Source organism: Oreochromis aureus, linkage group 22, assembly GCF_013358895.1.
Source record: "Oreochromis aureus strain Israel breed Guangdong linkage group 22, ZZ_aureus, whole genome shotgun sequence".
Taxonomy (NCBI): Eukaryota; Metazoa; Chordata; class Actinopteri; order Cichliformes; family Cichlidae; genus Oreochromis; species Oreochromis aureus.
In genome coordinates this window covers 5283234-5301842 of record NC_052962.1, presented here as the reverse complement: position 1 = coordinate 5301842, position 18609 = coordinate 5283234, and the positions used below count along the sequence as shown (strand labels likewise).

General features: G+C 40.8%; 1 protein-coding gene across 1 annotated transcript in view; it reads left to right on the top strand.

The window, feature by feature from the left end:
• rims2b (regulating synaptic membrane exocytosis 2b) overlaps positions 1-12815 on the top strand; it is a 71330-nt gene extending 58515 nt beyond the window's left edge. Inside the window, exons 26-38 of the mRNA XM_039605625.1 lie at positions 1117-1605; positions 1779-1820; positions 2767-2805; positions 3145-3171; positions 3359-3381; positions 3470-3567; positions 5034-5180; positions 5354-5535; positions 5966-6101; positions 6816-6928; positions 7147-7248; positions 8827-8966; positions 12054-12815. Of these exons, the coding sequence (XP_039461559.1) occupies positions 1117-1605; positions 1779-1820; positions 2767-2805; positions 3145-3171; positions 3359-3381; positions 3470-3567; positions 5034-5180; positions 5354-5535; positions 5966-6101; positions 6816-6928; positions 7147-7248; positions 8827-8966; positions 12054-12242 (1727 nt within the window). The 3' untranslated portion in view covers positions 12243-12815. The remainder of the gene's footprint in view (positions 1-1116; positions 1606-1778; positions 1821-2766; positions 2806-3144; positions 3172-3358; positions 3382-3469; positions 3568-5033; positions 5181-5353; positions 5536-5965; positions 6102-6815; positions 6929-7146; positions 7249-8826; positions 8967-12053) is intronic.
• Positions 12816-18609: the final 5794 nt, after the last annotated feature.

Sequence of the window (18609 nt, the reverse complement as noted above, 5' to 3'; positions counted from 1 at the left end):
TGTCAGATGGTTAATTGAATAAATTCATTGAGATTTTTTGCTTCAGCTACAGAGTGTTCACTGGTTTCTGGGACATATAATGAAAATGACATAGTTAGGAGTCAATAAGCAACCGCATATGGACCACTGAGGGTCATAGCTATCTAACACGGATTTGTTTGATTTTTAGACTCTGTGCAGACAGGTAATGAACTTAAAAGTTTACCTACTTAGAGTTGTAACTCCTTAATAACAAGCCCCCTGTAGTGTTTATAGTGGTAGTAATTTAGTGATTCAGTGGCACTGCTGATAAAAGATGACTGCTGAGATGTGTAAATAAAAACTTGACTAGCTCTTCACATTACTGTTCCAGTCAGGAACTTTCCAATGAAATAAAGACTAATTTCACCTTACCTTAAAGTCCTGTGAATACAGAATATTAATCAGTCAGATGAACAAAAATAAAGGATAACAACCCCAGTTAATGTAGACCACCTCATGTCAAAAACAGCACATTGTTTTGAATTATTTTAAAATTGTGGCTACAAAACGATTCCAATAAATGGTGTATAGCAGTGCACGCTCCAACCAAAAGTTCCTGAACCTTCAGAGTGTTCAAAGTATCATTGTTGGGGGCATAAAAATTGTCTCTCTCGAACTTCCTTCTGACCCAAGCTCCTTTAGTGGAAATATAGGTACTAGAACAGGATTCCACAAAGGTTCTTGGGGGACAATTCCTCTGGCGAAAGCATGTTAGTACTGAGAGATGTAGTCCCTTGACCAGGTCCAGGTTTCTATGCCGGGATTGGCTCAGGTTTCAGCCTGCATAATAATAGAGAAATTCAACATGACTGAATTCCTTCTAGTGGTAGTGAATATGTATGCTACCATCAGGATCTGCATCCATCCAGTAGAACCCACCTTCCTAGAACAGGTGTGTCATGAGTTCACCAGAAACTGCCAGCTTGACTTGCAAGTAGCTCGACTAAAGCTACCTGAATTCTTCTCAATATTCTTGTTATATCCCAGAATGCCGTTTGAGTAGGTCACTCCTGTGATTTTGCTTCTGGAAAAGGTTGTGTGGTCATTCATCAGTCATTGTTCATTCTTCTCACAGCTTTTTTTTTTTTCCATCAGCTTTGACCATGACTGCAGCTCCAGCAACAGCAACTAAAACCCCTCCACATCATCACCCCCCTGCCCCTGTCCATAAACAACACTTTGCCTCTGTCAGTCAACAACCTCCTCTTATAAGGGTCCAAGCCCCGCCTCCCCCACTCACCCAACCCCAGCCACTTCCTGCACCTGTGCTCCCACCTGTAGTTACAGCTGCACCACCACTATTTTTACCCTCACCCACACCGGTACCTCTTCCTGTACCCACACCTGTATCCACAGCTGTACCCACAACTGTATCCACAACTTTATCCACAACTGTACCTACAACTGCACAAACACCTCCACTGGTAGCTCCACCTCCCCCTGCCCCACCTCCCCCTGCTCGACCCCCTGCACCTGCTCCAGTCCAGCCTCCACCTCCTGAACCCACCCTACCCCCTCCACCTCCATCTCCAACGCCTTCCCCTTCACCTGCCCCATCACCAGTTCCACCCCCACAGACTCCAGGTGTGTACATCAGGTTTAACATTCAATGCATCTTCAATAGAACAGAACAATCAGTGTGATTCTTGTAGTCAGATGTGTGTCAGACATTCTTTATCATAATCATTACTTATTCATTCATGTGTTCATGTTGTTTACATAATGCCAATGTCATCACATATTACCCTGCATGTCAGAGCCAGATAGGCGCTCGGCAACACCAGGAGGAACCAGAAAAGGCAAGTCCAGTCACTGGTGGATCTAATGAAGTGTTCAGGTGATCCTCACCATGTAAACTATGAGGGTTTGTAAGAAGATGAGTATAGCCACAGCGTTTCGGTGATGAAAATTTATAGTTTTGTGTGGAGAAAGAGAGAGGGGGCTTTTAAGCTCAGGCTAGGATCCATCACTAGCATCTTATGATGATTCAAATTTTTAACATTTATCTCCAGCCAGAAACAGATTTTCTTGGTAACTGCCCCCAAAGGCTCAGTAAAAAACAACAGATGATGTCTGTGTATGTTCTCAGTCATCCAATTCATTGTAGTCTAAGGAGCTTGAAAAGCAAGCTGCCTCTTTAGTTCTAAAAATCAAATGGAGAGTCCCTGGTATTTAAACCCTAGTTTTACACTCTGTTTTATTTGTATTAATGTAGGGTTTACTTTACAATATAAAGCAGGTAACTGTTGATGTAACTGTTTTGATTTGGCATAATATAAATAAAATGGAAATGAGTTGAATATTGGGGGCTGTTAAGAGGGTCAATGACCCACTATTAGTCCTGTGCTTCATCATATTTTGGTTTCTCCCTTGGTGTTAATGACCCATGCCTTTTTATTAACACCTTGGCTCATGTGATGAGGTAAATGCTTAATAGTGTGTCAGCAACTCTCTTAAGGGACAACAACCCCTGCTAGGGTTAAATAGCTGCGACTCTCCACCATTTGGTTTTTAGAACAGAAGAAGCCTCTTGGATGAGAGGTGAAACATCCACATGAAACTTAAAGAAGACAACAACAGATGATAAATTTCAGATTTGTAACCTGCTCAAAGTGTTGCTATTCACGTGTGTGTTTATATCACTGGGGTTTGGTGCTGGTTCGTCTGGTTTGGATGGGTCATCTGACTAGAGTATGAGTGTTAGTGTAGCCTGACCAATCACCTCTCTTTGTCCGCACTATGCAGAGGTCACATGGGAGGACCAACAGAAGAAAACAGCCAATGGTATTATGTCCACCTTTAGCCACACCCACATATAGAAATGTAGTGTTTAGCTCATGTTATCTAGTTAGTTATCTAGTTAGACTGAAAGATTGGTTTTGGATTTGGTTTTTAGACTCATTCACCCATTTGCACAAGCACTTTTGAGTCCTCAGTGTAGAAAGGCCCTATATAAGAACCAGACTAATCCATGTATTCATAAATCACTCCACCAGCCATCTGTCCATCCATTCATCTGTTTTTCCATCCATCTAGTCTTCTGTCAATCTATCCAACTCTCTGTGTGCTTTGAGGAGTTTGTGGTTTCTCATTGATATTCTTCTGTGTCCATCTTTTTATAAGGGGAGGTGTTACCGACCGGCAGAGAAGGTACACACACTTTCTGTCAGCTTTATCTTTTTTTCTGACCTGCTGTGAATTGAAACTAACTTCTGTGCTGTCAGAAATCAGCAGCCTGAAGCTGTCCGAACAGAGAAAAGTGAAATCTATTGTCATTTCCTGCTATCACACATTACCAACCTAGACTATGACTAATGCTGCTCTTCTGTCTCTACAGGTGTACTGAAGGACCCTTCAAAGGTAAACAAACATTACACCACTTTTATTTATATATATGTGTGTACACGTGTGTGCCACAACTTGCTCACCTCTTCTCCTCCATCTATAGATGAAGGACAATCTCTCCTTTAAGTCATCAGACAGCGATGTCAGTGATGTCTCAGCTATCTCCAACGCCTCTGACACTCAATCTGTCCACAAGATCGGGTAAGCAGGAATCCATTCTTGGATGACAAGGGAGAATAAAGTGTCCATGATTTCTAGACAGAATCTCAGCTTCTGATCGGTTAGAGCACAGAGAATGCAATGGTATTTCTGGCTCCTGTTTCTCTGACCTTTCGGTGGAAGTCTTAGCTTTCTGAGTCCATGCAGGGATTTCACTAACGTGTGAAGGTTTGCTCTGCAGCTGCTCTCTGTGGGCAGACATTTCTCTGAATCTTTTCATCAGATTATGAATCACAGATGATGGCATCCAATATTTTATTGCTCTTTTCTAATGTGGGGTTGTTGGGGTTTTTCTTAAAAAGTAATAATATATTTTTAACGGTAAGATGTTGACTTTGTCTACTGATCAGAAAGATAACTAAAGCAACATGAAAATTCAGTTTTATGAAATAGAGGGCAAAAAGGAAAAGAAAATGGCAACAAACAAGTATTTTTTTTAAAAAATATGTTTGTGGTTTTTAGGTAAACGTGTTTAGAACATATTCCATTTTTGTGGTGTTTCACTTAGTAAACTGTTTACTGCTAGATGCCAGCTTGTTTCTTCCACTGTGCAGGTAACAAACTGCACCGTGTATTACCTGCTGCATGTGGGTCTAGGGCATACCCCCAAGTAGACACAGAAACTGTATTTTGTCTGAAAGAATTGCTGTGTATTTAAGTGAACACACTTAAAATGTTCACCTCTTTATCTGCTGTCAGACAGGAATTGAAATTTTTACTTTCTACCAGACTCCATTTATAAGAACAGAAAGTTTAGCTCACAGGGCAGGTGACCCTCTTTCTCTATTGCTGCCTCTGCTGATTTTTCAGTTTGTGTTAATGTGTGAATTTGGTGTTAACGGGTCAGTTTGGATTAGAATCCCTGTTAAAAACACAAAAATTCACACAAAATGACCAGAAACGTTTTCTGTGAGGTCAGATTGCTGGTTTTCTAAATAGAGTCTAGCAGATTGTATTTTTTTATTACATGTAGTTTCTCAAAACTTTGAGTATTGTCACAAATGGAAATGAAATATTAAGTTGACATGTGTTTCAAATATCACCTACACGATTGTTGGAGTCAGAAAGGAATAATACAGAGCAAACTATATTAAAATCACTCACTCTCATCCTGTGTACAATTACAGTTCACACTCATAAGCATGTGTCCTGTAAATCCTCCCACAACACATCATTCTGGATGTTTAACTCTGCTGCTGGTTTCAAATCAGTGAAAATACATAATGCTTAGTCCCGTTTTTGTTAGCATGTGTTACCTTCACCATGGGGTGGCTGTAGCTCAGAAGGTAGGGTAGGTCACCTACTAATTGGAAGGTTGTTATTTAAAGCACTTTGAGTGCTCAGGTAAAGTAGAAAAGCACTATATGAGAACCAGTCCATTTACCATTTACCATTCTGCATGACTCTGTCTGCATGCTACTCTTCTCTTCTCATATTGGCTGCCACAGTCTGATTGAATGTCTGGAGGGCCGATCAGCAGAGCTGGGGGTGGGCTCGCAGGGAACAGAGGAAATAGTGGGGGCATCAGAAGGCGGGGATACACTGCAGAAGAGCAACTCAGTGGAGGAAGGGGAGGAGGAGCCTGAGCCTTCAAAGTAAGAAATTAACAGATGACCTCCTGTTGGAATCAGTTGTCATAGCAACAGCTGCAACACTACCCATTTCCTTTTCCTCTCTGTGCTATTGTGATGTGTTTATGCCCTGCCCCTTGTGTTTTGGCCCTTTTCCCTCCCATCACTTATTGTTGTGGTGGTCCTTCCTCCTGCAGGGTGTCTGCAGCTGCCGCTCCTCTCACCAAGTCTTCAAGTGTCGGTGGTGAGATTTGCTCATTGGGGAGAAACGATGATGACGATGATGACAAGAAGCGACGCTCAAGCTTCGGTGCAAGGATGATGGGGATGGTTGGACTTGGAAAGAAGAGTCAGAGTGCCTCCCAGCTCAACCCAGAGGGTCAGTCCTAGTTTAACCATTAAAAAATATAAGCTCCATTCTTGCTGTTTTTGTTATATTTCATGGACTCTGCCATAAACAGACCAAAGTTTTCTTTAAATTGAATCTTCAGACATACAGTGTGTTTTAGCCAAACCGGGAATCTAACCCTGAGTAGCATTACAAGAGTGTCTCTATAAAAACTCACTATCAGAATGAAAATCCAAAGAGGAACATCAGCCAAAAAATAAACTATAACCAAATGAGTTAGGTACTAACAAGCAACTGAGCAAACATATTACGGAACCAGTTGAACCAGTGAAAACAGAACAGAACAGAACCAATATGAGTCACAGAGCATCCTGTCCAGGGCTCCGATTAGTCTCTGACTGTTTATGCTGTTGTAACAACTTCTTTTGCTTCTTTTCTCTTTCTTCTTCCATCCTTACAGAGGAAGAGAAGAAGAAGAAGGTGGTGAGACTTCCCGTTCAGAGAAGTGTAGAAACCGGTTTGGCCATCGAGTTTAAAGCTCGTTTTACCCGACAGCCGAGTCGAGACCCAGATGCCGAGGACCCCAAACCTGGAGCGTATGAATCACTCCTCTTTCTACTCTTTTTATCTTGTATTCTCTGTTTAGTTAAACTTTACTCATACAGCACTCATTTAAAGCAAGGGTTTTCCTAAGGTACTTTATGATAGCAATAATCTGTGATAGCAGAGGGAAAAACTCAACAATTACACAACCCCCTGTGAACAATCACTTGGTAACAGCAGGGAAGAAAAACCACCTTTTAACAGGAAGAAACCTCCAGCAGAACCAGGTTTGGGGAGAGGCAGCCATCTGCTATGACCTTTTGGAGTGAAGGGAGGACAAAAGACAAACTAAGGGAGAGGGAAGACTAAATATGATGTGCTGCAGCCATGCTATATAAACACAGAGGAGCTAGAACAAAGTGGAATGAAGGCTTCTTGTTTTCACTCAGTATTGTTTAGATGAAAGAAGGCAGTTCTACATAATTACAGTTCTACTTCTACTTTTTTCTCTCTGAACTTTAAATTTAGTTTTTCCTGGGTGCAATTTTTGATCTCCTTTTTTAATTGCTCATTTTGTCACTCCCTCCTTTTTTAGCCTTCCCTTTCACCCTTTTCCCTATTTTTTTCTACCCCTCAATCTGTCAATCCCTTTTAATGTGTATTTATTCTCACATTGAACTTAAACACTTCCACTTCCCATTTCCCTGGGGTTGCCATCTAACATGTTGGATATTTTCTTTTTCTTTTTTTCCTCTCTGTCTGGTCAGGCTCATATTTCCAGGAGTAAAGCTTGCATCAGACAAACAGTTCACTGGTTTCCTTGAAGGATTAGGCCCCGCCCAGCTGGCTGGACGGCAGACATTGGCCACGCCCCCCATGGGTTAGCATGAATAAAAATGTCATTGTTTTTATGTATTTCAACCTACCAACATACAAACTCTTTAATTCAGATTTACGTAATCTGGACGTGTGTGTGTGTGTGTGTGTATTAATAAATCATTAAAAAAAACATTAAAATACAATACCACTTTCTGCCCATGAAAACGTGCGGTTGTGTTTCAGTAAAATCTCTCCTCTGATTGGCTTTCTTTTGGCTAGGTGACATCCAGATCGGGATGGTGTACAGGAAGGAGCGTCTGGACGTGGAGGTTATCCGAGCTCGGGGGCTTGTGGGTAAACAAGGCAACAAGAACACTCCAGGTGACACAGCTATACACAATGCACACTTGACTACAAATACACTCTACCTAGTACATTCTAGTGTAAGAACGTGAAGTTAATCAGTTCCTCCATGCTGCTCTCAGCTCTCTCCTCCCTCGTGTCTTCTATCTCATTCAGTCTCTGGATTCATCCAAATGAGAGCTGCTTTGTTACAACCTGAATTCTGTCTTCCAGCTGAGCTGTACAAAGAGCAAAAGATCCCAAACATGATTTACTCTCAGAACCTGACCTTTCACATACTCAAGCTCCACAGTAACTGTGTTACTTGTGTAAATGCTCACAATACCATTGTTTACAAGGTGTTTATTAAAGTCAGTGTTATAACCTATAAGATTTATATATTAATCTGAGATACTTGGAGCATTGTGACAGATCTGAGAGAAGAAACTCCATGAACCTGAGCTGTGGTGATGCGGAGATGTGTGACTACACTTTTATCATGGACTCATTTCTGATTAAAATAATCTGAAATAGTTTAGAAATATATACATTTTTTGGAGGTGTCTTGTATTGTGGCTCATGCAGTGCTGGAGTTCTTCATTCTTCCTCAAAGATGAGCTGCTTTCTGCTCCTCATTAATAATATAAGGGCTTAGCTGAAAGCTAGCACAACTAGTTCTGTTGTGCTAACAAGTATTAGGGCTTTTCAGTTTTACGCATCACCAGAAAATTAAAACCTCTTCGATGCTTTAATTTTCTCAGTAGCACTCATTACTTTCATGTAATTTTTTTGGGGGCGCAGGGTTATCTCTGAATCGGAGCTCTAGACGTCATATTGAAATGTCCATCAAAATGCAAATGTGTGTCAAACAAAAAAAGTGCCTGCAGCCTCACACCACCTGCAGAGAGTAGAGCAATGCACACATTTACACACGTCACAGTAACAGCATGTTCACTGACAGAGGGAAGAATCAGGGTCTGACGATAAATCATGTTTGTGTTCTTCTGCACATTGTACAGGTTAGCTCTTCCACAAATTTCTTCAGTAATAATGCTCCTGTGGATGATTCCTTGTCATTTTCTCCCTCGCATCCCCTAATCACCTGTGCTCATTTCTTAGTCATTGTGCTGCTCTTGGCAGGTAATGACTGCATAGTATGTATATAGTTGTGGCCACTGGTCGTAAGTTTCTGTGTCAAGGTAATTCTTTTAATGTTTCTTCCAACTTTTCCAATCATTCCACACTTTTTCCAATTTGGAATTATTGAACAGCATACAGCATTTAATGATTTAAAAAAAAATTGGAATATTTTGGATTTTTAATAATCCACACAGACAGAAAGTTGCAACTTAGGAAGCTGCAACTCAACCAAATGCTTTTGTTAGCCATCATTACGCTTCTAGCATAATTCTGGATGCATATTTGGCTGCTCATCTTTGCAGAATTCCCTTAAATTAGCTGCTTTCCTGGCACAGGCTCAACCTTTAAGCTAAGTCTATGAATTTTCACACTTGAATACTACTGCACACAACCACTGCAGTACAAAGGTTTAGTAGTCATGGGTTATGATCTGTGAAACACCTCGGTAGTGTGTGTATGTGTGTGTGTGTTTTGCAGCTCCTTATGTGAAGGTGTATCTAATGGATAATGGAAAGTGTGTGTTGAAGAGAAGAACTCGTCTGGCAAGGAAAACCCTTGACCCTCTTTATCAGCAACAGCTGCAGTTTGAAGAAAACCCTGAGGGCAAAGTTCTACAGGTAATTATATATGTACTGATACTGCAGGATGCCAGGCAGCTGGACAGCACAGGATTACAGGACCCTGGGATCAGGGCCTGCAGCCCTTCTTTTGTGTATAGTTGCTCCAGCCTCTACACAAAGAGGCTGAAGCAACTCCACTCCTCACCTGGCTAGCAGTCATAGCAATGTGTGTATGAAGAGGAATCTAGGATAGAATGTGGGTGGGGGGTTCTGAACCTCCAAGTTGAGTGGAGGAGGGGATGTTAAGATTAATACTATGTGAGGAGGGACAACAGAGGGTTCACTATTGAACCTGTTGAAAAACAGATTCAGTTCACTGGCTCTGCCCAGACTGCCCCCGCAGCTTCTGATCACTTTGATTGAGGCCGGTAATCAACTTCATCCCCCTCCACATGCCTTTGATGTTATTCAGTTGGCGTTTGGTCTCCCTCTATGTATATTTACACCTTCTCCGCCCTGCATTCAGTTCATGTTATGTGCTTTTCGAGTAATCCTTGTTCCCAGACTTGAAGACCATCTACTTTGGCCTTCATTTCACTGGCGATCCTGCACTCCGGATACTCCTTCTGATGTCTTACCTGCACTCAAAGCTCCATCCATCTTATTAATGAGACCACCTGCTTTGGCACAACAGTGCAGCAATCATAAGTCAGATCTTAATTCTGATCGCAAAAGCTGCCTGACTGCAGAAGCTGCCCCCCAGAGAGAGAGATGTGGTGTTTAGAGAAAATGCGTCTCAGCTGTTCCAATACTCCTGGCACTTAAAGGATCACTAAAGGTTTTCGCTTAGGGAGCAGTTGTCCTTCTCTCCTGGATCACCACATTTACTCAAGGCCTTCTTGATATGATCATCTTCTACTTCCCTGGCCACCGCATCTGTGGGGATGGTGTTTGGTCTGTGCTCTAGTGTCCTGATCACACTCAGTCGGTGCTCAAGTGGATTACAGTACACAATAACTTTTAAATTTCCCCCATTACTGATGGAAATCTCACAGTCTAAGCTGGCTAGCCTTTCATTTTCATATCCTCCATGGTGAACTTGATGTGTTTGTCCACTGAGGTTAACATAATCAGTGAATTATAGTACATCCTGAGATTTGATTTTAACCCAGGTGTATTCCACATACCTGAACTAATTACTTTGTCGTGTTCCAGGGTAGGATAACAGAGCCCTCTTTTACATTTCCTCCATATAAAAGTTGGCCACAATAGATGAAATTGGGTAACTCATGGCACACCCATGTTTCTGCCTGTAGTAGTGACCATTGTATGTGAAATATGTACAATGAGGACACAGTTCCAACAGCAAACGCACTTGGTCAGTGCTGATGGTGGTCCTATTGCTCAGGTTGGGTCTTCCTGTAATCTCTTATGAACTACCTCCACTGTTTCAGTGACTTCGACACAAGGAGAGAGAGCTGTCACATCATATAAGACAGTTGTTTCATCTGGATACATAATGACATCTCTCACCTTCTCCACAAAATCCTAGGTGTTCTGGATGTAGTGGTTAGAGCTGCCTACAAACAGCTTGAACATTAAAGCCAGAAACTTTGAGACACTATAGTTGACTGAGTTAATCAGACAGACAATTGATCTTAAAGGTACTCCCTGTTTGTGTATCTTCAGTAAACCATACAGACTTGGTGTAGCTTCCACTCTGTGTATAGCCTGTGGTATGAGGTCTGGTCAATAGCATTGTCCTGTTCTAACTGCTTAAAACAACTGCTTCAGTCACCATATTCCTGTAACCACTAACTGGGTCTCATTTCAGGGTTTCATAAGTATTTTTATCACAGTGAGCAGTGACAAAATTTTCACATGATAGTCTTTCAAGTTTAGCTAAACCGTGTACCTAACCTTATCTGCCGGTAGGATGATAATTTTGTCATTACTTCCCCTCCTCTGTGCTGATGTTGGATGCTGGGCGCTTTCCATTGCTGAGACAGGCCGAAACTTTCGTCCACATCTGCAATATTGTTGCTTCGAATTGCTAATTCTGTGGTTGTGATCAGTTCCACTAGGGGGATTTGTCTTGGCATCACAGCAAAGTTCAACCCTTTTGCAAGGATGTTTTTCTCCGCTTGTGTGAGTTGTCAAATTGACAAAATTTTGATAACATTTTTTGTCAAAAATTGGCAAATTTTTCACTGATTTGTCCACACCCTCAGTGTGGCATCCTTCTCTCTTCTGGCCTCTGAGGACATTCTTTGGATTTTGCTGGTGCTTCCAATGCACAACAAGTAGATCAAAATTATTTTCTCGCCTGGTCTTAGAATTCTGTGCTAGACGAGCCTTCTCAGTGAATTCAAACACCTTTTGAAGAGTATTCTCATCTAGAACCATAGTAAGTCTTTGTCGGCTCTACTCCTCTTTTGATTTTAGCATGTTGATGGTAAAATCAGAATCAGAATACTTTATTGATCCCTAGGGGAAATTATTAAAAAATGTTTGTCTCACCCATTCATTGAGCAGCTGGCCTTCTGGGGGATTTTTGTTGCTTTTGTAGCTCAGAGGCCCTTAACTCAGATCTAATTTGCAGACTTTTAGGAGTAATCCTGTTTTGTCTGCATCTGAGGCCGAATCTCAGGTGGTTTCTGTATTCAGACATCTTACATGCTGTTTGCTTGTGCTCGGGTACTAGCTTTAGGCAGTCCTTGCCAAAGTGCGTTAGAATGTCTCAGTGGACAAACACATCAAGTTCACCAGGATATGGTAGCCTCAGAGCCTTATGAAAAATAACAAGTTAGCACTCTTAGACTTTGAGATCAGTAACGGGAGATATTTAGGTTGATGTGTACCATGATCACAGAGCTTTTTGGGAGGTTTAAAAAGAACATGGGGACCGAGATCATGAGGGCTTTGAGAACATAGGAAAGCTACTGGTATCCATGGTTTATAAAAACTGAGTCCAAGTCAGGTTCTTCATTGTTGTAGATATTAATCTTATCTTTCTGAGGTTCATTATCTAATGATCCTCAAAACAGCAAAAAAAACCCACTCACAGTGCCATCTACAAAGAAAAAAAACACACCTTCATGTGTGTAATGTCACTGAGGATCTCCTCCTCTCCTCTCTCTGCAGATCATCGTCTGGGGTGACTACGGTCGGATGGACCATAAATCATTCATGGGCGCTGCCCAGATTCTATTGGATGATCTGGACCTGTCCAATATGGTAATTGGCTGGTTCAAACTGTTTCCTGCCACCTCATTAGTGGATCCTGCGTTGGCGCCGTTGACCAATAAGGAGACAGAAGGTAGCAAGTCTTAGCATCAGGAGGCATGGCTGATTGGTCATAGACACGTTGCAGGATGGGCCCTAAAACAAAGTCTCAGAATCCTCTGCTGCTGCATGCTGCATGATGACATCACAGGGATGACATGACAATTTCATGATGATGTCACTAGGACGATGAGGAAGGTGCTATTCCTGACCCGCCCACTGCGGGGGGAGACACTCAACAAAGGATGATGGGTAAAGAAAGGAGTGGCCATGTGACCTCCAGCTGCCAGCTAATCACAGCAGCTCCTTGGAAGTCATACGACTGTTAAAGACATGTCAGGAACCCACAAGATTGAGTTATGAGATAGTATCCATGGAGACACAGGAACATAGAGGGGGCTTCTTTATGTTTATGCATGGAATGACGAAAACATTAGAACATAAACTCCATCGAAGAAAAACACCACACCAACCAGTAAAATCATGAAAACGTGAAAACAAAAGAACATGAGAACAACAAACATGACAACATGTGAGAGCATGAAAATATGTAAGACCATGCCAGGGTGTGAGAACATGAGAATGTTGTCTAAAACTTCAAAATAAAGATTCTTAAACAACCTCTGTGTTTCTGTTTAGGACGTTATGATCAAGTTAGGTACATAACTCTGGTTTTACAAGATTCTGATGATATTACTGAGAACACTGGTTCTGTGATTTTTACAAAGGTGACTGGATCTGTGAGGTTCTACACATTAAAATGTTTTTGGGTCTTTGAAAGTTCTCCTGTAGCTGACTCACTATATACAACACAGTGCAAAACAGATTCTCACTGTGTTGCTATACACCTCTTGTGGTCTGATTTCACTAGCCACTTCTGGATCCAAACATGATATGCCATGTTCTGACTGAGGGATTTAAATAAAAAACTAAAACGGGCAACTCGACTAACATTTCTGGCAAAAAAGATTAAGACTGAAACTAAACAGTAAGAATGTTTGTAGGGTTACTTAATTTCAGCTACCTGGAATATAATGCTGTGCTACCTGGTGACTAGCAACAAAGTAATGGTACTCATTCAAATCTTAGAAAGCATCGTAGTCGTTCCTTTCTGAAGTGTTCAAATATTTGGTGTCTGGCAAATCTTGAGCCCATGGGCTGTAGTAGCATCATAAGGTTTTAGAAGTTGCACAGTGGGGCCAAACCTGGCAGGGGGGCAGATCACACCTACTGAAAAAGTGATCCACTTCATTTGCCCGCTTTTGTGTCCCTTACAGGCTCTGTTTCTTATAGCCCAGGATGGTTCTGAAATCACTCCACACTTTGTTAACATTGTTAATGAAGTTGCAGCTGAACATTTTCTGCTTGGTGTTGCAATGTCCTGATTACCCCAAGTTTGTGTTTCAGAGGGTGGTGGGAGTCAAAGAGTACTTGTCTGTGTGTTTGGGCCTCCAGTGAACTTCAGTGTTGAAGCTTCCATCCTCCTTAATGCATACAGCACAGTCCAGAAGTGGCAAACTGTAACAAAGTACAAATACTTCATTACTGTTGCAACATAAGTACAATTTTCAGGTATCTCTACTTTACTTCAGTAGTTTTTACTGACTACTTTTTACTTTAATTATCAAACTAAGGATGACTTACTGGTATTTAAAGGTTGCATGAAAACACGCTGCATGTTAGTACAAGATAAACTGGTTAGTTTACTGTACTGTGATGGGTTAAAGTAAAGAACAGTGTGTTGGGCTGGTGCACAGTGGCAGCGGTTTCATTGTCAGAGTTAGGTGACATCAAGTGTAGCAGAGATTCAAAAAGAATAGAAATAGAAATAAAAATTATTGTGAGTTGTGATTCCTTTACCCACACCGAGCTGTTACAACCAATTTCAGGGTTCCCCCGTCTTTAGCCCCTGACTGTACACATTTTCCTATTTAGAGGCAAAGTCATCCTCTACAGTGTAGGCAAAAGAAAATAGATATATAGTATTTATTTTCATTCTTTTTCCTCAGACCTATCCACTGATAATATTTTATCACTATGTTAGCACAAGATTCAGATAGCTTTGCACAGAAATAGAAACATCCTCCTTTTTACTTTCTTACTTTGAGTACATTTCAAAGCCTGTACGTTTTTACTTAAGTAAAGAAGTTAAATCAGTACTTCAGCTTTTACTGGTGTATTTTTAACAGTAGTATTTGTACTTCTACTTAAGCACAGAATATCTGTACTGTTGGTGAAGTCAATAGAGGTGTGATGGGGCATGTTCACCACAAACTTAGGTCTCAGACAAATCATATATGATCCAGCATTTTTCAAAGAATGCTAACTTTAGCTGCCAGAAAGGGGTAGATTTCCGATCACTGATCTCTCTCTGGATTTGCTGCACGGAGGATGTAACGTCTATGATAAGCGCTAAGGTTTGTGTCCTTGTCAGGATCTCCAGGTTAGGAAAAGTGGAACAGAAGATATTCAAATATCTTCCAATAAGGCTGTGGAGACAGTTGCTGATAAATTGTTCAAAAACAAGAAACAGTTTGTAAAAACACTTCCAGGGGAATTTCACAACTGGTTTATCAGTGATATCAGTAAAAAATGACTGATTAAGCGGAACACTGGAGTATATAGTTTGTAATTTAAACAGTGTACTATATAAAATGAGATGTGGTGTGTTTCTTATGTGATCTTTAACAGGGTGTTACAAAACTTAAAAACGGTACTCATACTTTACCAGACTTTTGAAGGCTAGGTGTGCAGTTCCTAATTTAAATGCATTCATTCTTTAGATTCAGAAATCTAAGCGATCAGATTTTATAGAGGCCAGAAATAAACAAAATTAAGTCAATAGTGTCCTCTTCAGTCTTGGCAGAGGGCAGTAATATAAATAATGAGAGAACTGACAGCTATTATTTTAATCACCCTGTCTCAGTTCTTTTAACTAGAAGTATCAGAAAGTAATGTGGTAACATCTGGACTGATGTTTGCAGACAGTATTTTAATCACAAGTTTAAAGGCTGCAGTCGTTGCACACACTGTGTATAAAATATAAATATTTTGATGTGCACCACACTTCTTGTCCTCCATAGTATTGTAGTGAGGCACTTGGAAAGTGGTTGTAGGTGATTCATTTGATACTGCTAACAGTGGTTATGAGTGGGACTGATTCCTTATAACTAATGACTGGTCGGGCCACCCATAGCAGCAACAGCTGCAATCAAGTGTCTGCTGTTTATATCTGCAATCTCATTCTTTTTGTCACTACCCAGAGCTTGTGACCATAGGTAAGGGTAGTAATATAAATTGACGAGTAAATCAAAATCTTCGCTTTTCTTCTCTCTCTTCACTACAAAAGATCAATACAGCAGCCACATTACTGCGGACACTGCCCCAATCCAGTAGTACCTCTCACGCTTCATTCTCTACTCTTTTGTGACCATGACCCCAAGATACTTCAACTCTGCCACCTGGGGAATTAACTCGTACCTGACCTGGAAGTGGGCACTCCAGGTCCCACTTGGACAAGGAGTTGCTGATTCTCATTCCCACTACTTCACATTTGAATTGAACTGCTCCAGCTTAAGCTGCAGGTCACCTGCTTGATGAAACCAACAGAACCACATCATCTGCAAAAAGCATAGATAAAATGCCAAGGCGAATGAAGCAGAGACCACTGTCCACCATCTGGCTACAACTAGATATTCTGTTCATTAAAAACTATGAACAGTATTGGTGACAAAGGCCAGAGTCCACTGAATCCACATGGACTCTGTGTCCCCAGCCTCCTTTGGAATGCAATCAAAGCTTTTTGGAGGTAGGAGTTGAAGGTCTTAGGACAGGGGCCTCTGCCAGGTGTTCCCAGTGCACTCTCACTATGCATTTGGATACACCATGTCAGTCCAGCATCTTCCCCCTACCTGATCCAAGTCAACACCAGGTACCGATCAGTTGACAGCTCAGCATCTGTGTTCAATCCATTGAATTACTTTCACTTTGATCTGTGGCAAAATGCAGTGATTTAAGCTTTAATGATTAAATGGATTCAGTTTAAAGTTTCACAGCTCTAATGTCACCTTACAAATTAACAGCGTGCACTCAGTCATAAAATCATTCATTGGGATGAAAATCTTTATTTTACTGCTATTTTCTATAAATCACCACATTAGCCAGTTTCCTAGTGTTGATTTGCATTTTACTGTTATATTTATGTTCTATATAATTTTTTATTTGCTAACCATTTCATCTGTGGTGTAGGTGGTACTCATAGCGGTCATTTACTTTGAATGAATAGCCGTATGAATTATGAAATGATCCTTTTAGATTGTTTAGATCCTGCCAACACCACCCCTTTCATGTGAATGCACTGAGTAAACCCTGGATCAATTAGTGCAGTGAACGTTAAATTATTTTATGACATACTGAAGCACAGGAACCACGAAATTATTAATGATATAGTGAAATAATTAAATGTTTCTACAAGTAAATTGATATTTGACACATTTGACAGGAGCTGAGTTCACTTGCTTACTCTGAATTACCTACTTTTTTTCACCAGCTCTGTTCTCATCTATGTGCTGTCACAGAGCAAATAGTGATGTGTTCGTTCATGTGGAAAGCTGAGCAAAGAAAAAGAATACAAGAGACACTGGAGGTGAATCTTTAATGTTTAGTGCAGTTTAACAGTTTTTAACTACAAAGAAAAACACGAAACGGCCAAATTCATGCAGGCCAGAAAACAGCAAAACCACCACAACAACAAGAATAATAACTACAACAATAATAACCACATCATGAATAATAATAATAATAATAATAATAATAAATATACATAGTCACACACACACACACACACACACACAAGGTCAGCTGAGTACCAAAAACTGTAACAAACATCAGAAATGACGTCAGTCTAGGAGGAGCAGCGACGACGGGCGAGGCTACTAAACCTTTATAATTCAGGTAAGTCTGACTTGAGTTCTGATCCTCCGCTGTATCAAATCCTTTAGGTCCAATGTGAGCTGTAAACACTGACCTTTGACCTTCTTTTTCTTTGAACTGAACATGAGGGTCACATCATTTCGGGCAGAAAACCCAGCTATTGGTCTGGTTCTAAAATCAAACTCGACTGTTGAACATGTCACATTGTGCTTTACTGTCAGTAGCCAATGAACATTCTCCTACTCAAAACACCGAATATTTGACCTAATCATCCAGCGTCTCTTGAATAGGATGAAGTATTAGGGTCACATTAAGAAAAAAAAGTGTCAATTTTGAGATTAAAGTTGAAATATAAGCTCAAACTTGAAATAGTATTTTGAATAAAACAAGTCAAAATGTGGAGATTACAGTCATTTCAAGCCAAGAAACTGCCATGGCTCTTATACCCTCTATATAGTGTAAATAAGTTAGTGAAACAAACAGATGTGTCTTATTGTGTTTTGTGATACAACCATTGGTATCTTTGCACCTGTCCATTGCTAGCCATTTCATTTAGCACAAATCCGACCAACTCTTTCAAGTTTGTGTATTTTTCCCTTCTGACCAGATGCAGCTTTCTGCACCATCTCTTCAGCATCATTGTGTTTATGAGCTAAAAGAGAAACACGTTCCTGTAATGAAAACCGATTCTGAAGTAATTTCACTAACTCAACTACACAAGGCATTTTGTAGAGGGCATAGAAGCCGTGGCTGTTTGTATTGAAAATGTAATTTCCACGTTTTGACTATTCTCAAAATTACGAGTTTATTATCTAAATCACAGGTGTCGAACTCCAGGCCTCAAGGGCCAGTATCCTGCAGGTTTTAGATGTGCCCTTGTTCCAACACAGCTGATTTAAATGGCTAAATTACCTCCTCAACGGGCGTTTATCAATATGCGTACTTGTGCGTACTTGCGTTCTCGTGATACGTCATCAGTCAGAGACCAAGTACTGTTCCAATTCGAAGTACGCATCACGCCGAGAACGCGAAAAAGTCCCGGATGTGTTCTCGAGCCGTCCATTTTATCGAGCATGCATCGGTGTAGACTTGGGACAGCTATATATCCCAGAATGCATTTCGTCCAAAACTCAACAGCGGACTCCCGGCACATCGCGCCCCCCCCCCGCTCGCGGTCTTCTCACTACTCAGGTTAAAGAAACCCCAGCAGCTGTCTATAGTATTGAGTGTCCACTAGAATAGAAATAAAAGCGTTCTAACATCTCACCTGCTTGTTTTTATTAAGGTATGTACATGTATGTACATGTACACTATTTTTATTAATAGAGGTTTCACTACTGAGGTTACAAATGATATATAAGTCACGTAGATCACTTCTAAATGTTAATGTTTGGTTCATTTCAGTGTTTTATTTGTTCCTGAGTAAACCGGTTTGGCTGTGATTAAAGTTAAGCTTCATAACATGTTACTCACAGTTAAATTA